The following is a 23997-nucleotide window of genomic DNA, read 5'->3' as shown; positions in this document are numbered from 1 at the left end:
GACAAAACCCACCTTCGTCCCCGACGGCTCCCCAGGAAGCGGCCCCCCTCCGGCCAGCACTGGTCGGCCGACCGCTGCTGCACCCCGCAGCGCTCCCCGCCTTCCCCCCGGCCGGCCTGGGACCGGGGCACCGCTCCCGGCTCCCGAGCGGACGGAGCGCCGGGGGGAGCCCAGGACCGCGGCAGGCTGCGAGGGACAGAACACGACAGGACGGCCCCCACCCTGCTCTCCCCTCCCCGGCGCCCCTGGGGTAACTCACTGCGGTCCGGGAGAGCCCCGCCGCCGCCGCCCGCCGCCACCAGCTCCAGGTAAACGGCCCAGAGCCCCAGAGCCAGCGCAGCCAGGGCCAGTAGCACCCGGCGCCGCCGCCGCAGCCGCGCCAGCAGCCGGCCCCGCATGGCGCTGCTCAGGGCGCCCGGCCCCCGCCGCCCCGGGCCATGCTCCCGCCGCCGCACCGGCACCGCACGGCGCTGCCGCGGACCCCTTCCCCCGCGGGGCGGGCCCAGGTGCAGGGACGGGAGGTGCCGCGCCCCCGCGGGGGCAGCTCCCTGCCGCGCTCTGCCACCGCCCCCCCACCTGCCTCCGCCCCGCGGGGGCCGAGCCCAGGCTCCGGGGCTGCCCCGGCACCGATCCCCACCCCGGCCGCTCTAGGGACTAGCGGGCACTGCGAACGGAGCGGGAGCGGGAGCCGCAGCCGTCCCCTGCCGCGCTGCCAGAGGTCCCTGCTCCTGCCGCAGGCGGCAGGAAAGCGCTTCTGTGGCGGAGGAGGCAGGCGGGCTCGCCCGGATACAAGTCCTCCTCACCTCAAAGCCGGTGTTTGTAGCGCTGGGAGCGTTGGTGAGAGGTGAGGTGATGGCATCTTCTGTGCACAGAGGGAAGGAGGATGAGAGCTGGCGATTCACATTCACACGGTGACACACAGCTGAATCTAAGTGTTTTCACCTGGCGCAACAAGTGTATTGCTTCAAAGTTCCGTCAGGAGGAAAAGGTCTCATGAAGCCTCCAAACGTGCTTTCAGAAGCAGCTGGCTAGGTGTGATGTTACACTGTTCAGACCCACCAGAGAGAGAATGTTGGAAGCCTCCATGAAGACCAGGATGTTCCTTGAGTGTGCTTACGGTATCATTCCATATCTCAATCACACTTTCAAAGTGACTCTCCCAGCTGTGCCTTTCATGCTGGTGGAGGGCTCACCAGGGAGGATGCAGGCTGGATTCCTCCTGGGTGGAAAAAACTGGATGACGCCGTTTAGGATATAGGATTGCATCCACCTGCGGAGCTGATCCAGAACCACCTCTTCTCAAACATGCAGGGTGCAGGTGTTGGGTCATTGGCACCAAGTGTTTCCCTTCATAGCAAAGGGCCCTAGGAAAGATGCCAGAGGCATTGTGAATGGCATGAGGGGCCACAGTGGAGTGGTGCAAGCCCCAGCAGGGACAGGCTAGCATTGACAGGGTGCTGGCATCCTAAGTGGTACATGGCCACGGGCAGAAGCAGCATCTGTAGTCCTTGGTATGAAGTGCCAAACACTGTGTTTGCAGTGCCCTAGAATCCCTGGGATTACCTGTCACACACTGGGATGGACAGACAGACGATAGGTTTCCTTTTTCTGAACATCTCACAAAGGTTTCAGATCCATATCCCTACAATTTTCTGTTGGAAAAACTTCTCTTACTTTGTGAAAGTGCATCTGGAGAGCGTTATACCTCTCTGTAGAGGTGCAAAGACATGATGTTTCTCAAGATGGGAACAAATCCTACAGCAGAGGAGGCTGGAGAGCAGCTCTGCCCCTGGGGTCTGCAGGGACAAAGTCCTTTCTGCAGCTTTCCAGGATGCAACACTTGAATTCCTCCTTCCTGGGGCTGCAGGTGGCACCAACCCATGCTTGAATCATGGGGCTACTTCCTCTGGTGCAAACAGAAAATAATGACAATACCCAGCCAACACTGGCATCCATAAGGCTAAAAACTTGAAGGCCAGCATAGGGTTGGTTTGGTTTTTTTTCCAGCATGAGAGAAATAAACTAAGATGTTCACATTTGTTAAAAGAAAAAAGGGGGGTTCAAATGCTAGGAAAATGTGTAATAAATAGAGATCTAAGTGAAGCTTCAGTTGCCATTTCAAGAATGAGAATTGAAATGATGTATTCTTAGTGGGAAGTCATCTTTATTTCTTAAATGGACAACCTTAAGTTTGCAAAATGACAACTGCGCTTTGTGGAAACTGCTGCACATTAAAGTATTAAAATAAGTAAGCATATTTTTCCTTTGTGAACATGGCACTAAAACAGAGGGATGGGGGAAGTGAAATTGTAGGCTAACAGGTAGTAATGTTGTCTTGTAAAATAACATCTTTTTCCTGATAGAACTATGCTATGATGAAGATACAAAAAAGCTGTTGCCTCTGGAGAAAAGGCTTGAGAAAGTGTGGCATGTTAATGTCTTTCTCATGATATAGTTACAGTAAAACAATATTAAGGAATAAAATTGATCTGGATGTGTAATAAATAGCGAAAGGAGAAATCTCAATAGCCCTACACTGTAAAGTAACTTATTTTGGACCACTCATTGCAGAAAGCACTAATGGCCAGAAATACAATTATCACTTACTGCACTGTTTTAAAAGCCTCAAAGATAAATGCTTTTACCCCCATTCTTGTAGTCCCAATTTCTCAAGTGCCTCACACCACACAAGTGTGTGCCCAGACCTCCACATCTCTTATCTCTCTGGGTGCAATAAGGAAGAGCTGGAAACTATGGCTTGTAATAATAATCCCATATGCTGGAGTCAGCCCCCTCAGGGAGGAAGGCAGGAAGGGAGCCGGAAGCAGGCGGTGGACAAGCAGGGCCTGTGTCACGTTCCACTGACCCAGCCAGGGAGTGGCAGTGCTGATGGCCCTGATGGACCATCCTGGAACACTGGGCAGAGGGCTGCTCCCTTCAGGATACAACTCTCCTGGCCTACCCCAAATACCTGCTTCAAAGAAAGTGACAATTTGCCCATGAGCCAGCTGCAGTAATCTGTGCTTTGTTTGGGCTCTTGTTTATTTTCTGTTTTGCTTATTTTTCCTCTTGATAAAAGCAGCCTTTGATATGAGCACAGCACTTGAGGACAAGCGTCTCCTGTTCCTTCCAGCTCCCCTCTCTAGCTAGGCCTCTGCATCCCTTATTCTTCTTGTTACACTTTTACTTCTAGTTATCTAACAACCGTTTCTCTGTTTTGTAAATTATTTTAGCTCTGTGCCAACATCCTTTCTCTGTATGCTCCCCAAAGGTTCAATTATCTGCCACTTGCTCCCTCCCTTCTTTCTTCTTGTGCAGTTTTCCTTTTAACACTAATTACCAGCTCCACACCAAAGGCACCCAACTGTCCCCAGCTTCCACCGGGCCGGCAGCTCCACACCCCTCTCCCTGACCTCAGCTATGCTCTGAAACACAGACAATGACTTCAACTGAAGATTCATCGTTCAAACAGCCCCAAGACAGAAGTGTTTCTAAGAGGAAGAGCCAGTCTCTGAAGACACAGCTCCCTATTATGTCCCCTTCTGGCTCCTCAGGAATGGGCAGGGCTCTAAAAAGGGTTACTGGGGGAGCTCTCCCAGAAAAAAACCTGTCAGCACTGACATCTAACACGGCAGTAAAGGAATCAGTACAGATCCACAATTAACAGGCTATGAACAGAAGGACCTTCTTCCCAGTTAGGCTGTACTGACATATTGTGTTTTGCTAACACACTAATCAGCAATGTGGTTTCTACTAATACAGCTACTCCACCAACATTGTGTGAACTGGCCTGACTGGGGGGTTTGAGGTTTCCTCTGGCTTTTGCTGCTCACAAAGCTACACTCCCTTCATTATGGCCCCGGATGACATCATCATGCTCATGCCCCAATGTACCTGCCTGGTGAGAAGCCTCATTCATGAGTCTCTACCTTCACTGCTTAACTTCATAGGTATTAAACCCCAGCTGTCCAGATAAAATGGCATTGAAATGGCTAGCTTTCCTTTCCAGCTGTAAAGAGAACACACATTTACATGAACTGCATCCAGCACCTCCAGAAGCATCTTCTTTTTGCAGGTCCTGCCCCACAGATTGGCCTGAATTGCCAAATTCTCATTATCAAGAGCACTTCCAGGAAAGACTTTTTATATACTTAGAGCTCAAAATTTTCAGAATACATTTCAGGGTTTAAACATTGACCATAATGAAATATCTACATATTTGATCCTTTTGGAAATACATGTTTTCAAAGCTGACTGAAGTTTTGCCTAAATTTCTTCCTTCCCCCATCATTAAAAGTACCAGAACTTTTTCACTTGTTTGTTTGGGTTTTTTTAAGTGCCTGTGCTCATCATCCTTATGTTTCAAGAAGTTCCAAAGATGTGCCACAATCATTTTATCAGGGCCACTACAGAACACAACGTGTTGCAATTCTCCCTGTGATGACACTGAGCAGAATCCAAGCTAGTCCCAAAGAGGAAAACTGTTTTACTGGGTGGTTTAGAAGAGAACATATTCCAACAATGAAACCCTTCATGCTTGCATAGTTAATCACTGCCTTGCTTTAACATTGATACACTTCTGTGTTGGAACCCTGAGATTTCAGAATAGAACCAAATAATCCGTATTTACACACATCATGTGTCCACAGTGCAACAGCATCACAAGTCTCAAAATGGGAAATGTAGTTAGTATGAACAGTCAGCCCTGCTGAGGTGTTTATAAAGCTGTATTTTTGGAGCTTATGTGAAGAGCAACCACTCCAGCTCACATCCAAAGCTGCCCTTTTTCTAAACTATTCATTTGGTGCTACAAAGGAAACACCAAAAGTCCATCCCACTCTTCTCAAATACTTCAGTCATAGAAGAAACGTTTGCTGTTGGTGGGTTAAACTCCAGTTACCTCTGGCAGCCTGGTTTCAGACAAAGTCCTATACTTCTGATGCAACATAAGAATCAGAACAAACTTTGTTCTTTGTGCCTAGACCCTATGAATAACAGCAGCCAAAAGGAATCATCACAGCTTTCACCTCTCATGCTTTCTATGTGGTATCCAAGTATACATAATCCCAGTCCAAGAACTAGAAAGTGTGTTTACATATGTCTACATCTAGACCTGCAAATTTAAGAAGTAACTGTTTTGGGATTAAAGGGGATAGATATTTCTTACGGTTCAAAATAACTTAGAAATACAAAAGCAAAATATCATGGAAGAAATAGAAATATCAAAGAATTACTTCCTGACATACACCCAGAGCCATTCCAATTCCAGAATATCAAGCTGCCTAGAGTCCATCCATACTGGTAAAACACCTGTGTTTATGCATGAATACTATTACTCACATTAGCAATTTAAGTACAGCCATGGCATCCATGTACTATACTATTATTTAGCTTTACTCCAACAGCTATCAGAACTGTGGCTACTGTTAATCTGCTTTTCAAAGCACACGGTGTCAATTAATTTAGGAATTTTACTGCAAGGTGTGGTATAGGAAGATCATGAGAGATTTAAGGTTTTATTTATTTTCTTTTTACCTTGTGTATCCTTGCTGTGTAGATGAGCTGATGCAGCATTCATTCCTATAATTAAGGCAATTGCAGGAATGATGAAAAACTCATACCAATTTTGCATATAAATTAATCAAAGGTTTAAAGCCAGAAGGAACTATTAAATGATTTCCTGTTAGTTCACATCATTATACTTCATTAAGTTCTAATGTGTCAAATCCCATAACTTATTAAAGCAAGCTACCTTCTCCAGAGGTACAATCATTTTTTGATTTGCAGATAGAGATGGGAGAATTTGTTACCTCCACAAACAGTTTCTCATAATGAGGGGAAAAGCACAATTTTCCTGTTAAAAATGCACGCTCCTATTTTTATTAACTTCAGGTTGAGGCTACTGGTTCTTGCTCAGCCTTTCTCTGCTGGGAGAGACCTCTGGTAACTTTTCATCTTCAAGATACATGTATATTAATCAGTCTTCTTAATGCAATACAAGCTCTTGCACAACTGCTTCTCTTCTGCTGGATCTTCAGTAGTTCTGTGCCTTACCCAGTATTTCAACATCCTTTCTGAAATATATGCACTCCTTCCTTACCTAAATAAGGCTACACAACAATAAAATTCTCCTCTGCTGCTCACTGTATGCAATAAGCATTTTAGTATCTTGGATCACACTAAACATTTGTCCAGCTCTAACTAACCCCCTGTAGAAGAGTCTCTATATTCTCATAATCAGCCATTTTGGGGATCTTTCAAAATACATAACCTGACATTTAGTTGCATTGAAATGATGCAAGTCACACATTACTAACTTAAATTCACAAAAAAAAACCCAAAAACCAGGTCAGTCTTTGGAATATATCCCATTTTTTGTTTTCTACCCAAAGATTGTGGAAGAAAATTATCTTGTAGGTCTTGGAACCTTTCCCATTAAACCCTTTCAGAAATGCCAATAATTCTTTACTGACATCTTAAAGAGTAGTTGTCAGTGGTAGAAAGCACTTGGATTTTTAAAGCAGCTCTTGGCTTGAAGGTCCACATTTGTTCTGGCAACATAAAGCAATATTTCACGTGATCACATGATGTCACACAGAAAAAGCATGTACAATACTTTGTTCCTCCTGCCCTTAGACAGTCAAGCTTCCAAATGGATTTGCAGATCACCTCTACCATAATTTCCCCTTCCACCACCCCCCTCGAATAGGAAGTGACAAATTAAGGATGAAGTTCACGCTGCACTTTCATTTTGACAAACCAGCAGATATTAGAAACATTGTTTTATTCTGTTCAGTCTTCCAATTAATAAGGAATACCGGGTGAGGGACACAGGAAATTCAACATTTAAATCCTTCTTTCCCCAATACTTCCTCCCAGTCTTACAAACCTGAATGTCAGCCTACAGCCTTTACCTATGCTTTGTGGCTTTCAAATGAGGAAGATGTCATTTCATAGGCAACTCTTTAGCCAGGAAAAGTTGAAAATAAACACAAACACATTTATTTCTATAGGATCAAGAGAACTTCTTGCTAGCTTCCCACTAGCTGACCCTGCTGAGTAAGTGGCTCATACTTCCTTAAGTAGCAATTTTCAGAAGTAGCCTCCCAGGACCTGGGATGACTTTGATATCTTATCTTCAAACCAATAGCAAGGTATTTCAGAAACTCACTTCAATTAGCTAGACCTATCTGAGAAACTACTAGTCAACAAATAGCGAGACTAAGTGATGGGTAGCATTATTTAATAAACCTCCTCTACTGTCCACATAGCATTGGCACCCAAGATGTTCATGAATCAGTTTCTGAACAGTTCAGCATTTTCAGCTAAACCAATCAGTGCAACACACTTTAAAACAGCCTCTCGTAAGCTGTAGTAGTATCTGAGCATCCAGGTACAGACTATCAGCCACATCAGTCTGTGATGAATTTGAGCTCAAGAACACATACAAAAATGTATGCCACAGCATAGGACCATACAGGACAGCAAACTTGTCAGAAAAAGGATACACAACGTGGGCCATGACTTCTTAAGGAAATTTCCCTTCCTGCAAATGCTTTAGCTGGTGTTATAAAACCAATTCTTTCTCCAAATCCTGAGAGCACAAGAACATCTTTTTCACATGTGCCTCTCCCAGATGCTGAAGGAGGATCTCTGTGGCATTACCACATCCAGAAGAAACTGTCTGCTGTCACACACTAAGTTCTTCTCTACAAGAAAGGAAGTGCTAGTAGCCTATAGGTGTATACTTTAGATATTATTTTGCTTCTGTCACATTTAACAGTAGAAAGAGGCACTGAAATCCCTTTCCCAACACAGATCTGCCCAATCTATGAGGTGGACAAGATTTGCTAGTACTACAGTAAAAGCCATCAATACCCACAACTATAAATTAGGCTGAAGTTTTCAGCTGTTTTCTAGCATTGTAATGTCCTGATGTCTGGTATGAAGGCAATTATAATACACTAGTTACAATTATCACATAGCAACTGGCACCTGCTCTCCCATCCCAATTTCAGTTACAGTTCAGCAGCAATAGCTGCTATGGCAAAAGTTGACTGTGATTTGTTGGTATGTAACCATGATAACGTTTAAAGCTAAAAAGATATATAATACCATGGGGTTAAGTAAGATACTCTATGTCTTTTATTATGGGCTTCCTCTGTGTGAAAGGGGAGAAAGGGGATGAGAAGATGACACTTCAGTATTTCCCTCACCCCCAGCATCCAAAGTAAGTGTAGATGTTGCTGGCTCTTGCAGGTGAGTTCTGTAAGAGGAGAAATATTAAAATCAGTCAGGTTTATTCCAATCAACCTAGAACCAAGCAATAGGGAAGCCATTTTAAAACAGTTATACTCTCCAGGGAAAAGTCAGATGTAACTTCAATATATACTTTCAATATGTGGTCTGTTTCAAAGAAAATTTCCAGTTACATTCTGAAGTGCCTAAGCACTTCATTAATCACTTTTTTAATCACAAACCCATTAATCACTTAAACCATTTTAAAAGGTGCTTCTCACGTAGACAAGGTCAGTCAAGCAATTCAGATCTTGAACTAGATCCTTCCATGATTATCTTATTATAACCATATACATGGTTTATAATATGATCCAAAGAAAGTTGAAGGCCAGTACACACTGACCACCAGATACAAAGGTAAGATTAAGTCATATTCCTGATATATATCAGTCATGATGTACTTTCTACATCAGTCTTATCAGGTGCCATCTCTCAGCTGAAATATAATCTGGCACATTCAGAATGGCTTATGTGCAATGCTATGACAATAACTGCAGATACACTCAAGCCTTCTGTCACTGGATGCCAGGAAACAGATAGGCAGAAGCTGTTCTAACATGTGACTATTCTAGCCTACGAGTGTCCCATTCCTAAAACAAGGATGCCAGCTATACCTCTGCTTCAGCAGACCCGTAATTTATTCTCCAAGATGAAGATTTTTGCTTTTAAGTTTTTCAGTTCTCCTTGAATTTTATGAGTTAGTCTGTTTCCTCGGCAGACCTCGTGTAGAATTGCAAGATCCTGGTCTGGTCCCATATTCAGAGTCACCTAAAAAGGAAAAGAAAAGCAGATTAAGAAAAATGAAAGCTGCAGAGAACAAAACTTTGAATATTATGATGGTGATATGAGGGAAAAAACTCTGAAGGAGACCCTCTGTAGCTAGCAGAGAGGGTGCTTAAGCTACTATCACTAGGCTAATGCATATTACCAATAGAAAGGTGTTCCAGAACCAAAAATAAAGAACAAAGCTTTCATACATCATGTTGTTATATTACTGATAAAGAAGAAATCTCATCAGAAGTTTACCCACAACCCATTGACTCCTAGACTACTAGAGGCGGTTTAAATGCTGTGGCCAACCTGCTGCCTTCTATGTATGACTCAGGAGCAGTTTCAGTACAACACCTAGCCTCAATGCCATGCCATATGGCCCATACAGAGTTGGAGAAAAGCTGCTAAATAATCAGAATTCCTGATGGCAAGCTAACCATGGCTGCCATTTCCTGTCACCCTGGAACTAGATAGTATACCAGCCCAGTCACTTTCAACGCAGAACAGCACAGCCTTGGAAGCTACTCTCAAAGCCTGCTTTCCCCTCGACCCTTTTGGGTGTCTCATTGTCATCATGTAGTTCTTGGTCAAAGAGTCTAATATGCAAGCCAGGTAATTTAGTCATCTGTAGTCATTTTGACCTCAAGCAATGAGAAGGATTTAAAGATCACTCTGGAGACATCTAGCAAGTATTTTGTTCCTCTGCCCTCTTGTGGTTAAAAGTGTAAAGAAATTAATACAATTACGAGCACATTCACAGCTACAAAATATACAGATCTGTAGTAAAGTTATCATAAGCAACTTTTCCCCATTCACATTGTCCTGGTTTGAGCACTAGCAGTCATTTTTCTCCTTCTTGGTAGCTGGTGCAGTGCTGTGTTTTGACTTTCGGGCTGAGAACGGTTGCTGATAGCAAGTATGTTTTGAGTTACTGCTTGGGTGTTTGGTTTGTTCAAGGCCTTTTCTGAGCCTCATGCTCTGCCAGGGAGGAGGGGAGGCCAGGAGGAAGGAGAGACAGGACACCTGACCCAGGCTAGCAAAAGAGGTATTCCATTCCACAGCACATCATGCCCAGGATGTAACCGGGAGAAAGCTGGAAGGGCTGGAGCTCTGGGGGGATGGAGGAGGTATCAGTCGGTGCTCGGTCGGGCAGGGTGGGGTGAGTTATGGGTTGGTGGCTGGTGAGATGTTGTATTCTCTTCACTTGTTACTGGCTTTATCATTATTATTTGTAGTAGTAGTAGCAGTAGTGATTTATGTTATACCTTAGCTATTAAACTGTGCTTATCTCAACTCGTGGGGGCTACATTCTTTGGATACTCCTTCCTAACTCTTCAGTAGTTGGGGGAGCAAGGGGGGAAGTGAGTAATGAGCTCTGCGGACTTGGTTTAAACCATGACAACATATGCTTTCTAATCCTTACAGAATAAAGTTCAAAAGCCCACAGCTCAACAAAAATAATTAAGAAAGAAATGGAAGCCTTTAGAGAAGTCTTTTTCTTTTTTAGAGAAAACAAATGCATTAATCTAAGTAAACTGAACTGTGCACCAAAAGTACAGAAAACAAGTCAATATATGGTACTATCAGACTCCTGAGTCAGCTATGTCTAGATCATCCTCTCAAGCACGTCTTAAATATCTCATCCTAAACTTCAAGCAACATCAATGCTGTGGCTTACCTTCTAAGCTGTTCTTACGTTCATCGACACATTAGAAGCTACTAGAGAGTACATAGCTCCAACTTCCAGTCATTGTTTCCAGTGATTTTTGCAGTTACAAATGAGATCTCAAAGGAACAGACTGTCCACAATGCTTTGGTCAATGATCTAGCTGGTACTGGAACAAACACAAATACTATGGCCCCCAGAAAGAAGACCAACCTATTTTCTTTGAAGAATATTAAGCAATCCAGGAGGTTACTCGATTATGTGGAAGACAACTTCCTTCTGCAAGTTATACAGGAGCTGACAAGGAGAGGCACCATGCTTGACCTCGTGCTCACCAGCAGAGAGGGGCTGGTTGGAAATGTGACACTCCAGGGCACCCTTGGTTGTAGTGACCATGAGATGGTCAAGTTTGAGATCCTCAGGACAGTGAGAAGAGCCTGCAGCAAGCTCACTGCCCTGGACTTCAAGAGAGCAGACTTTGGGCTCTTCAGGAACCTGCTTAGCAAGGTTCCACAGGATACAGCCCTAGAGGGCAGGGGAGCACAAGACTGTTGGTAGATATTCAAGAATCACCCACTGCAAGCTTAGGAGTGTTGCATCCTTAGGAGTGTTGCTTAGGAAGTGCAGCAGGAAGGCCAGGAGACCTCCTTGGAATAGGGAGCTGCTGAGGAAACTTAAAGGGAAAAAAAGATGCTTATAAAAGGTGGAAGCTAGGACGGGGGTCTGGGAAGTATACAAGGATGTTGTCCGGGAAGCTAGGGACCACATTAGGAAAGCTAAGGCTCAGTTAGAATTAATCTTAGCTGGGGATGTGGAAGATAACAGGGATTCTATAGGTACATTGCAAATAAAAGACAGACTAGGGACAACATGGGCCCTCTCCGGAAGCTATCAGGAGAACTGGCTACACCGGATTTGGAGAAGGCTGAGGTTCTGAATGACTTCTTTGCCTCAGTGTTCACTGGCAAAGGCTCTGACCACATCACCCAAGTCTTGGGAGGCAGACGCAGGGACTGTGAGAATTAAGACCTTGGGCCCACTGTAGGAGAGGATCTGGTTCGAGACCATCTTAAAAACCTGAACACACAAGTCCATAGGACCTGATGAAATCCATCTGCAGGTCCTGAAGGAGCTGGTGAATTAAGTTGCTAAGCCACTAGCCATTATATTTGAAAAACCATAGCAGTCAGGTGAAGTTCCGTATGACTGGAAAAAGGGAAATATAACCCCCATTTTCAAGAAGGGGAAAATAGATGATCCAGGGAACTACAGATCAGTCTCACCTCTGTGCCTGGCAAAATCTTGGAGCAGGTCCTCCTGGAAGGCATGCTAGGGCACATGAAAAACTAGGTGCTTGATGACAGCCAGCATGGCTTCATTAAGGGGAAATCCTGCCTGACCAATTTGGTGGCCTTCTATGATGGGGCTATGGAACTGAGGGAGTGAGGAAGAGCAGTTGATGTCATCTACCTGGACTTCTGCAGTGTATGCAACACTGCCTCACACGACATCCTTGTCTCTAAATTAGAGAGACATCAATTTGATAGGTGGACCACTTGGTGGATAAAGAACTGGGTGGATTGTCACACACAGAGTTGTAGTCAACAGCTCAATGTCCAGCTGGAGCCCAGTAATGAGTGGTGTCCCTCAGGGATTGGTCTTGTTCAACATCTTTGTTGGTGACAGGGATAGTGGGATTGAGTGCACCCTCAGCAAGTATGCCAATGACACGAAGCTGTGTGGTTCAGTTGATACACTGGCGGGAAGAAATGCCATGCAGAGGGACTTGTGAAGTGGGCTGATGCCAACCTTATGAATTTTAACCATGCCAAGTGCAAGGTCCTACACCTGGGTTGGAGCAATCCCAGGCACAGCTACAGGTTGGACAGAGAAGAGATTCAGAGCAGACCTGCAGAGAAGGACTTTGGGGGTGTTGGTTGGGGACTGGAACACCTCCCATATAAAGATAGGCTGAGAAAGTTGGGGCTTTTCAGCCTGGAGAAGAGAGGGCTGTGTGGAGACCTCATAGCAGCCTTCCAGTGTCTGAAGGCCTATAAGGATGCTGGGGAGGGACTCTTCATTAGGGACTGTAATAGTAGGACGAGTTGTAATGGGTTAAAACTTAAACATGGGAAGTTTAGACTGGATATAAGGAGGAAGTTCTTTACTGTAAGGGTGGTGAGGTACTGGAATGGGTTGCCCAAGGAAGCTATGAATGCTACATCCCTGGCAGTGTTCAAGGCCAGGTTGGACAGAGCCTTGGGTGATACGGTTTAGTATGAGGTGTCCCTGCCCATGGCACGGGGATTGGAACTTGATGATCCTAAGGTCCTTTCCAACCCTAACTATTCTATGATTCTATATACTTCTGAAACTACTGTCTGATAATTTTGAGACAGTCAAGTGAACTACAGGTATCAGATAAGAACTTCAGACTTGCAACAAAAATACACAGCTATTGCTTATGCTATATGCTTAACTATTACCTTAAAAAGCTGCTTCTCTACATCTTTCAGCTTCTGCCGAAGCTGTTTAATGTCATTCATGAAGCCTTCTGCTTCCATATTACGACGATTTTCCAAGGCCTCACATCGCTGAGTCATCAGCTTCAGGCGCTTAGCCATCTTTTCTGAACGCTCCTATGGAGATGAAAGCTTAATAAGGTATAAAATAAAGGCCGCAAGACCATGACATAGCTAACAGATTATTACAGACTAATTACCTTAAAGAGTTCTCTGCCAACATCTCCTTCCTCACGAATCCTCCCTAGCTCATCTTCCAGGGCGATGCATTGCTCTCGATACATGTTTGATAGGCGCTGCTCCTGCATCAGCTGTTCTTGCAGTGACTAGGACATAGGAGGAAAAGAAAGAATCAACAAAAGCCAGTGCTAACAAAATTTCCCAGCTCTGGAAAAGCACATGTGACAGACTGACAGTATGACAGGCAAAAATTAACAACTGGAGCTACACCTAACGAAATAACTAGGTACAGACAACATTCTAACACCACTTCCATTATCAAACTCTTTTCAATAGGTTATCAGTTGGGCATGACCACACATCATCAGTTAAGGAATACTCTACTTTTCCCCTTATAACTAGTATTTAACCAATGCTGTATTTCTTCCCACAGCTGCTTGCCCAGTACTGAATTTCAGAAGCATCTACATTCAGTGGTAGGTCTCCCAACTTCTCACTGGATGTATACTAGAAGTGGAAGAGAAGTCCTGACTACTTTGGAAGGGCTGGAGGACATCAACTGAAAGGACTTACTCTCTCCCAACAGCAGCAAGAAAGATACAGATGCTGCATTCTAACTCTGTGAGCTGAGAGCATTTAAACTAAAAGAAAGGCTTGCACCACAAGCAGGTTAAGAACTGTCAGCCCATGTGCCAGGAGGCTTGGAGAAGTAGGGATTTGTTCTGGACATAAAAGAAACAGACAGTGAAGTGCTACCATAAATCCTAACTACATATTTGATCCGAATTTTGCAAGCAGTGCGGATTTTGAGGCAGGAAAAGGATTTTTTCACTTTACTGCCAACAACAATGTAACTCATGGCAAGCCACTATAGCTTTGACACAGTTGCAAGCAAGTGCCTTCCTTGGAAAAACCCAGATGCCGGCAATTTTCTATAGTGAAAAAAACCCCAAAAAATAAACTGTTAAAGAATCTCTACTTAGACTAAAAAACAAATTACTTTTAGTTCTCGGCTGTGGAGTTTCGAAGCTCCATCTGCTTGAAGTGTCTTCTTGATATCTCTCTGCTTCTCTCTTCCTGGATCCTTGCTGATACGCATGTTTTTGTCAAGTTTCCTTAAAAGACTGTCCTTCTCTGCCATCCATGCTTTCTCATTGGCTCGGGCATCAGATTTGAGCTGGAGAAAGTCACGAGTACTCTCATATAAGAGATTTTGAGTTTTATGGAGTCTGTAAAAAGAGATCCCAGTGGAATTAATTAACTTACTTCCTACCTTAATTTCCCAAGTCATCACTGCAAATTGGAAGAAACATGGAAAGGTGCTTTCCTAATGAGGTTAGCTCTAATGAAAGAAGTGATAATCTTCCAATGTGATAGGATTTTTAATATGTATATTACTCTGTTCACTTTCTTCCTTCCACACATGCACTACCAAACAGATGGCTGCATAATTTGCTTTTCTGCCTGCTGCAGGAAGCAATGTACTGAAAGCCCAAACATTGTTCTCATCTCATAACTATATCATGATCATTCTCTCACACTCACTTATCTGTTATAGCCTTGATCTTGTCCTGGTCCCTCTGATGCTGGACCTGCGCTTCCTCCATGTGAATCCGCCTGTCCTCTAAGAGTGCCTCAACCTGTTCTTTGGATAATTGGGTCTGTTCTTCTATCTGAGCTTGCAGGGCCTCCACCTGAATAAGCAAAGACATTACTAAATAAGACCTCACAGCAGCACTGCTCCTGTCCATGCAAAACTCTCAAATTGTGGAAGAGTCAGATCAAAGACTCTACCCAATAATGCCTTTGAGAATGTTAATTTCTGACAATTGTATTTCTGTTTTGATGTTAAGCAGTTCAACCAACTGTAACACTTAAGAAAAATTAAAAAAAAAAAATCACACTATAGGTTAGACATGCATATTATAAACAGCAACAACAGATAAAAAAAATGGGAAAGACTTAAATTGCACACAGATGTGACAAATCCTGTGGAATACACAGAGACACTTCTGTCCTTATGCTACCATCTTCCAGTTAAATAGTGATTTGAAAATACCCAAGTTCTAGGAAGGCAGCAGTCCACATCCAAACAAAAGCAACCATTTTACCAGAAGAAATTACTAGATGTAAATAAGGTGATGAACAAAGGAGAGGGACACCAAGAATCTTGATCTAGGGCACAGAGGCAGGGAGACAAATGGGAACAAGTAATTAAAAAACATGCATCTGGCCTATGTGTAAGAAACTATCTGAAAAAAACTGGATTGTATTTAGATCACTTATTTTTATAACACTTTTGTATGATGCTTTTGCTCCAAAATAGATGTTGTTAGACAGCTAACTGGCCACTGGGTCAGTCACCACTGTCCTTGAACAAAAAGTAATGATCCTTTCAAAAGGAATGTATCTGCTGTACAAGTTTGCTCTTTAATTTGCTTTTGTAGTCATTCTTCCTCATGCTTTACAGACAGCTTCTGGTATCTTCCCCAGTTCATGATTCTGTATATTTGTCTTCCATTCTGTCATGCTGTCTACACCTTATCTTTCACTGGAGTCTAGCAAAGAGAACATTTCATTGCACTAGTGCATCTTATCAGGGTTGCCTAATTCTGTCTCAGACATGTCTTCTGTCAAACTTCCACAAACTACCCAACCCTGCAGATCATCTGTGGTGTAAATTCATAGTCACAACCAAGTTATGGGAAATAACATCAATTATACATTATATATTTAAGGGCAAAACATTCCAGTTGACATTACTGGAACATCTGCTTATGTGAAGCTTCCAGAATCAAACCCAAGTTCTCAAATCTAAGCCTACACTCATCACAAAGAAACAGCTAAGTAAACCCACAGAAAGTGGGAATCCATAGTAAGATATGTGGCCTGATAAAATGGGTATGTCTATATCATATCCAAGCACACAGCATAATTTGTCTATCAGTTTCCTGGACAGACAGGAATTACAGCCATTGGTTAGCAAATGTTGTTACCTGAAGTAGAAGTGTTTGAGTATCTCTCTGATACCTCTCAGGACTTTCTGGTTTCTTGCCTTTTGCTGCTGATATTGAAGTGTTCCTCTTGGTGCCTATTGTAAAAATTTAACAGAAGTAGAAAGAGGATTTTCAATCTGTCTGCAGTACCTTTCCAAGCATGAAATACCACATGCTCTGGCAGGCCTACAAGAGCAGGAAAAGGCTCACAAGAACTTCCAGGAGGGCTAGATGGAAGAAATGTTTCAGAACTTACAGGGATCACTTACCTTTATCCTAAACACTATTTAAGCAACCTACTAATTTTCTTGGCATATACAGAAAGCAAACTTAAATTTTCTTAAGTATATGCTGAATAGGTAGATGAGAGAGCTGCACATGCATCAAGCCTTGAATGAGTTTTGAGCTTCTTAGCTTCTTTCAGTTAATTTGGAAGAGGCAGCTCTTTAGAAAATCAGTGAAGTAGATATATGGACCCACAGTACTGTCTGCACTAAAGTCAGGCAGAATTCACACCTTGCAGTGTCTGAGGCTAAGGGTGCCTATCCAATTGGTACCTGCATAGTTCCAGAACAAGCACTCCACAATCATACCAGCCTATTACTTAGCTGAGCAGAGAACAGACATGAGAACTAAGTCAGGTTACTTGAAAAGATTTTGAAGGGAAGCCAAGAGTACTGCAAACATACATATGTCAACACGGACAAATTCAGGGAACTTAATGGAGCTATACCAAAGTTTTCACAGTAAAGAATTATTTTGGTATACCGGACACAAACACACAGAGAAACAAGCATCAACAGCTCAGCTGTTAATCTGCTTGCTGTGGTACCTGTTCTAGAAGTGTCATTCCGTTCATGTGACACTCCCGATTTAGCTGGTTTTTGCAGAACAGTAACCTACAGAAAAAAGTTAGATATGTGTTGAACATCTGACTTCTCCAAAGTTGTAACAGTCAAGAACAAATCTTAGAGTCAAATGAGATATCCAGAAGAACATCTTACTCCTTCCACACGACAAGTAAGACACTGAACAAGTGTAATGTCCATGATGAAGGTTTCCTTTATCATGGCCTGAGTTTTGCTATTTCTGCCTTTTTCTTTTTCCCCCCAACCAAAACAACTTGAAAGTAACCTTTCTTTTGATAGCTTCATTAGGATGAAAATCAGCACCCTCAGCAGAAAAAGAAGCATTTTGAAGAGAGAGAAGAGGAAGGTGAAGATCAAGATTGTTATTTCTGCCTTCATACTCCTCCTTGTCACAGCAAGACAGAGAAACATGAAGCTTGATTTATCACCACATTCACTCAAGCTACCAAAGAACAAGCCTGGGATGAAAGCTAACCAATAAAACTACTGAAACAACTGAACTATTGTACTAAAAGCCACTTAAAAACAGGACAACATGAGGGAATGGGATCTAACGCAAATGCTTATCTTGAGGTAAATGCTATATAACAGGCCTAACTTTAGAGTTACCATGTATCAGTGATTTTTTATGCTTCTGCAAGATTTTTTAGCTGCTTGAGCGGTGCAAAGCAAATATAATCAATGCAATATATTTCAGGTTTTTTTCTGCACAAAATACTCCAAGATGAATCCTACATTCCATCATAGTCTCTGTATGTCCAAATCATTTGTGATTCATGATTTAGTAGGTTCCACTGCACTGCCATTTAATCAATTTGACTATTTTTGAAACAGATGATACAGCCTTGCCTAGAGGGCATGGCTTTTCTGCAGTCTTCTGCCAGGAAACTGCTGCAGCAACCTCAACACTGTTATTCTTTACTGAGGCCCTAAGAGATAGGCCCTCTGAGACAGCTGATCTTCAAACACTGCACTTGGTCTTTTCCTGTACTTACTTTTTCTCTTTGTAATGTTCTTTCCAACTTCTCAACAACCATTTGTCAGATGGCTTCAGACTCCTATCTGACATTTAGGAGGCTGATTTAGAAGTATGTTTTGAAGGTAGAAAGGGACTGATGCTAAGAAGACCTCCTTCCAGTGTACTTGGTTCTGTCAGTAGCTATAGTAAACCAGCATAACTATTTGTCAGTAGCTATAATAACACTCGATGTTGTTACAGAACTATAGATCCTTCCCTGCTTTGAGCTCATTTATCAACTTTCAACTTGCAGAACATATATGGTCTGTGGTCAGCCTCTGGGGTATACATCTTCATGTTACAATTAAAAGCAGAGTTCTACAGAAAAATTGAACTTGCCTTATGTGGAGGCTCTTTGTGAAAATATGTAACTTCTCCTTTGTCTGTTCCCACTAAAGCCAAGAGATACTGAATTTTTTTTCTGTCCTCCAGTTCCCTGGAATTCAAAGAATATGGTCAACACACTTTTATTTTTCAGTACATCAAGACATTGTGACACACTGCTCTTCAGTTTACTTGTTAATGCTTACAAGTTTTCCAAACTGTTGCAGCTTGAGAATATTGGTTAAAAAAAACAAAAAAAGAAGCAAACCCAAAAAAACCCCAAACCAACTCCCAAAGATATTACTGATGTTGCTGATGCAATAAGAAGACCAACAATTCCACTGGCATTGGAGAACATTTCTCCTTTCAAATAGGAAAATTCTACGTAGGCTAATAGAGCAAAAACGTATGGTGGGAAAGAATTTGCATTCTAGAATTATGAACTATCTAAAATCCTCTCAGTTACTTAATTCAACAGATTGTAGGTGTCCACTGTTTTTAAAGCAAACTGCATTAAGGGCAGTATCAGACTTTTTGTCAAACCCTTGAGAAGTGCCAGAGCACTCCAACACACATTTTGATTTAAGTTCTTAAAATGTTAACAGAAAACTAGGTATTATCACCCACAAATGTTCTGAAGAAGGTTGGGAACCCCTCTGTCACTGGCAGCTAGACCGGTACAGCAGATTATTTTCCAGTTCACCAACTAAATAGCATTAAAAAGGAGTAGCTGTCAACATGATCTCATAGAGTGAGGAGAAACTATTTGCTTTGGTCTGTATTTTCTATTTGAGCTTAGGCAGATTTAGGGCCAAGAAAGGACATTTTGCCAGGCAGTCGCAAGGTCTGTGTGTTGGGTTTGCAAGGCAAGGTTTCAGTAGCAGGTGGGGCTACATGGCTGGTTTCTGTGAGAAACTGATAAAAGCTTCCCTTATGTTTGATAGAGCCAATGCCAGCCAGCTCCAAAACAGACCCACCACTGGCCAAGACTGAGCCCATCAGCAACAGTGGTAGTGCATCCGGGAGGCAGGGGGAAGGAAACTGCAACTTCAGCTGAAGAGAGAAGTGAGAATATGTGAGGGCAACAGCCCTGCAGACATCAAGGTCAGTAAAGGAAGGGCAGAAGTGCTCCAGGTGCTGGAGTGGAGATTCCCTTGCAGCCTGTGAAGACCATGGTGAGGCAGGCTGTCCCCCTGCAGCCCACAGAGGTCCCGAGAACCGGAAATAAGGGAAGGGTAGGGGGAAGGCCTTTTATGATTTGGTTTTGTTTCTCAATACTCTACCCTGATTTGATGGATAATAAATTAATTTTCCCAAGCCGAGTCTGTTCTGCCCATGAGAGTAATCAGCAAGTGATCTCCCTGCCCTTATTTCAACTCACAAGCCTTTAATTGTATTTTGTCACCCCAGTCCAGCCGAGGAAGGGAGTGGTGAGTGGCTTTGATGGGCACCTGGCATCCAGCCAGGGTCAACCCACCACTGTGCTTAAATCAGAACCTCCACATTCAAACCAGCAATTCACAATTCAAATCTTAATGTATGTTCAACTTCTGCTCTTCTTTCTGCTACTGGAATAGGAGGACTAATAAGTGGAAACATATTTAGCAGCCCAACAGACCACATTCCACCTCCAAGATTGGTAAAATTTCATAGGATTCCTCTAGGGTAAATGTGGCATAATTCCTTCTCTGAACACTCCTTCAGATCTGGATAAGAACTAAACCATCATGCATGCAATTGCTACTGCCAGTGACCCAGCCCACCATCTGAGACAACACACCTGATTTTCAGCCGGTCATTCTCTGAGTAAAGCCGAAGGACATGTTCCCTTTCCTGGAAGAGGTAGACTTGCATATCACTCAAAGCCTTTTGCAACTCTGCAATCTCCTCTTCTCTCTGACGTACTTCCCACTGCAATTTGTGCTGAGTAGAGAGAATGAGGTACTTCAAATGATACAGAGCATTGGGTAACACAAACTTAAACTGCTTGTGCCCTGAACCTGTAACTGGTATGGTACAGCTGCCAGTTCAAGTGAATTATTTTATGCTCTGACAAAATTTGACCAGATAAGGGTAGTATTGGAAAAAAGGTTTTCAAATGCTTCAACAGGGAGTTCAGAGCCCTGAGAATCACTGTCGCTACAAAACAGCCAAACAAGGCCTAAGCTAGAGTCTCCAGTTTCTAGTCATTGAATTTCTGCTGGTGGCCACAGTGGCACAGGTATGGGGAGTCTGACATCAACAAAAAACTAATAAAGCCTTTGTAACAGCACTTACTCTTAAAAGAAATTACTGAAGAATAAGCAGTAAAATATCTGTAGGGCTTAATAGAGAAAAATCTGGCTACTCAGTAGGTTTCATTAATGACTTTCTAACTCCCATGGAAACCTTTCAGAAAACCATTCCCTAAAAGAGAAGGCACTAGTTTGGAACATGCCACTTTCTCCCAGATGTTGAATGAAAGTAACTTGTATAACATCTGTTTCCTGAGGGCTTTCAGACTGCTTCAAGCATGGCCAGTACTAGAGGAGGCACCACAGAAGTGATCACTCTATTTCCAAAGGGCCATTTGCTACTACAAAGATGACTCCTAGACAGAGTCCTAAACAGATGGAGGCCGTAAGTCACATCAGAGCACTGAATACCTTACAGATATTCTTATCTTCCTCTTAAAGGCAGACACTTGTAGATTTTGGAGCTTCTTTTAAATCTGCATTTATTTGCTGTGAAGCATACTGCTTAACAGCCTGTGGCCAAGCTTATGAATTCTAATGTGGGAAATAAGTTATTTAATATCTCATGGTCCACTAAATTTGGACAAAAGAACACTCATTCTTCACTATGAGAAACAAGGGAAAAGTTTAAGAGCATGGGAACTGAATACCTGAATTCAGGCTTTGATAAAAAAAAATAAAAACCAAACCAAAACAAAAAACCAACAAAACACCCACAGAAACAAACAACCCACTGTGAATATAGCAACATAAGAATAGAGGAATATCCTATGGGCTTGTTTCTGTTTGCTTTGATGAACAGCAAACAGCTAGATTTCACAATCAAAACCTGAAATATACTTATTTCCTCTTAGCTCAGTTCTACCACAATACTGGTAAATCTTAAGACCAGCAGTGCTGAATTTCCAACTGAAGAAAAAATATTAAGTTTAAGGATACGTAGCACATCATTGTTCAAAACCCCTTTTCCTCACCTGCTCATCATACGTTTCTTTGTATCTCTCCAGCCTTTTAAGCAAATCCTCATGCTCCCTATCAAAGTCAGCGATCGTCTTGTGGTAGTATTCCAGCAGCTCCCGGGATGGACAGAGAAAGGCCAAACGCTCATTGATTGAAGGGAGAGGAGTACAGTCCTCCTGACTTGCAGACTGAAAACTAGCATGCCTGGATGAGACATGGGGGGTTGCCAGCCTGGACAGAAATAGTTTCTAATGACATGTAAGCTTCAGACAACAATATAACAAAAAAACCCTTCCTAAAGTAGTTAAAACCAGATTTTCAATTTCAACTCAGGTTCCATTTCAAAAACTGATTAGCTTGCCTGTGCTTCATGTATTAACAGAAGATTGCAGCATTTATGAGAACCAAAAGCCTTGATATAGAGCAGCTTGCAGGCTTACTCTACTGTGGAGATGGAGCCAGTTAATGGAAAAGGGTGAAAGAAAAATATTATAGAAGAAAAGTCTTATGGATTATTTGGGGAGAGTGAAGCTGAAAAGGAGAAAGGGAAAGGAGACAACAAAGGGGACAAAAAGCCTATTGCTGTGCAATTAGAAACATCAGCCACTGTAAGAAAAACAGGAAGACATGATCTGTGACAGAATCATATCTGATACCTATAGAGAAAAACATGTTCTAAAGAAAGACTGCTGAATAAAGGCAATAATTCAGGCTAGCTGATGCACCAGCCACCATAATACAAGGTGTAGGCCTAGGAATCTACATGCTTTCCTTTCTGGTGTGCTTGATGTTCTTACCCACACAGCTTGTCCACCCTTGATAGTGAAACAGAAGCTTCCAAGTTCTTGAATCTTATGTTGAGGTGCTAGATGTCAAATGTTAAATAAACTAAATCAAGAATATGCATATGTAATTACATATTGGATTTTTCTTTTAAGCAATGCTTACTGCATTCAAACATTTAATCTGCTCAAACAAGCACCAAATTTGTGAATTGAGCTGCAGAGTTCAAAATTCTTTTGGAAATTGTTCATGATTTATGTTTATCTAAAAAAAAAAACCTGCCATTTTTTCAATGATATCGTAAGTGCACAGAACTAAAGTGAAGAAGCCTCTTTTATAAATATCAGCATAACAAAAACACAGTCCAGAACATGATTCTGGAGCCAGTGCCACAACTCTGATCATAACCTGATCTGGTAGGTGACACTGTGTATCAGTGACCTTTATGTCCCAGCTCACCAAAGCTGCTTAAACCGTAAGCTCAGCGTGTTACATCCATAAAAATGTACAAAGCTCCTTAACTCCTGGCACTGCAGGAAAGTATTCAATATGCAATAACACAACTATTTCCTGTAGGAACTTCCTCACCACCTCTGCCCAGAAGTGCCTTCAACAACAAACTTTGAAAAGTAAATAACATCAACAGAATAAAACAAGTAACATTGTCACTAATTAAATACTTTATTACTTAACTAAAAAAGTAAAATCAGAGAACCAACTGGGTTAGAAAAAACCTTTAAGATCATCAAGTCCAACTGTTACCCCAGGACTGCCAAGGCCACCACTACACCATGTCATTGAGGGCCTCCTCCACAGTTTTTGAACACTTCCAGGTACAGTGATTCCACCACTTCCCTGAGCAGCCTATTTCAATGCTTGACATTCTCTGCAAATAAACTTTTTCTAAAAACCAATCTAAACCTCTCCGGTGCAGTCTGAGGCCGTTTCCTCTCATCCTTTTACTTCTTAACTGAGAGAAGGCACCAACCCGCACCTTACTATAACCTCCTTCCAGGTAGAGAGCAATAAAACTGGAAAGCGACAGAAGTGTAAGTGCATAAGAATAAGGAAGCAGAACAGGTGCAAGAGCGGGTAACGATGCTTTACGTTAAGCAGGGCTACCGGACAGAACGGGGAGAGCCTCGAGGTCAGTGCCCACGGAGAAGTTTGGGAGCGGTGCGCCTGTCGGGCAGCCCCACACTACCTTCCGGAGCGAGGGGAGGTCCCCGCGGCGTGGTCCATTGCGCTCATATCCCTACGGCAGAACCGAACTCATCGGGAGCAGAGGACTAAAGCCCTAAGCCCGCCGTAAAAGATTTCCAACGGCAAAATAACTGCTGCAGCTGCCCTCCGCAACTTAAACAGTGAGACAACAT

At 42.8% G+C, this 23997-nt stretch overlaps 1 protein-coding gene across 2 annotated transcripts; it reads right to left on the bottom strand.

The window, feature by feature from the left end:
- Positions 1-6767: 6767 nt before the first annotated feature.
- On the bottom strand, positions 6768-23997 carry CCDC77 (coiled-coil domain containing 77). Of its 2 annotated transcripts, XM_005144374.3 has the most exons (12): positions 23826-23872; positions 21853-22069; positions 20425-20567; positions 18660-18756; positions 17266-17332; positions 16434-16528; positions 14983-15131; positions 14438-14666; positions 13458-13583; positions 13222-13374; positions 8913-9066; positions 6768-8266 (listed from the first exon to the last, which is right to left on the bottom strand). In XM_005144374.3, the coding sequence occupies exons 1-11, from the start codon at positions 23870-23872 to the stop codon at positions 8920-8922; spliced, it is 1470 nt and encodes a 489-aa protein (XP_005144431.2). In that variant the 3' UTR covers positions 6768-8266; positions 8913-8919. The 2 variants fall into 2 exon arrangements, with proteins under 2 accessions (XP_005144431.2, XP_030900830.2); XM_031044970.2 differs by lacking the exon at positions 13222-13374 and having other exon boundaries at positions 23826-23997.

Source organism: Melopsittacus undulatus, chromosome 5 (assembly GCF_012275295.1).
Source record: "Melopsittacus undulatus isolate bMelUnd1 chromosome 5, bMelUnd1.mat.Z, whole genome shotgun sequence".
Taxonomy (NCBI): domain Eukaryota; kingdom Metazoa; phylum Chordata; class Aves; order Psittaciformes; family Psittaculidae; genus Melopsittacus; species Melopsittacus undulatus.
This window is presented reverse-complemented; position numbering and strand designations above follow the sequence as displayed.

Coding starts and splice junctions, on each gene's coding strand:
- CCDC77 (XM_005144374.3), bottom strand. CDS start 23,872: ATGAGCGCAATGGACCACGCCGCGGGGACCTCCCCTCGCTCCGGAAG. Junction 17,333..18,659: donor ACAAAGAGCCTCCACATAAG/GCAAGTTCAATT, acceptor TTTTTTCTGTAG/GTTACTGTTCTGCAAAAACC. Junction 14,667..14,982: donor ATCAAGGCTATAACAGATAA/GTGAGTGTGAGA, acceptor CTCTTTTTACAG/ACTCCATAAAACTCAAAATC.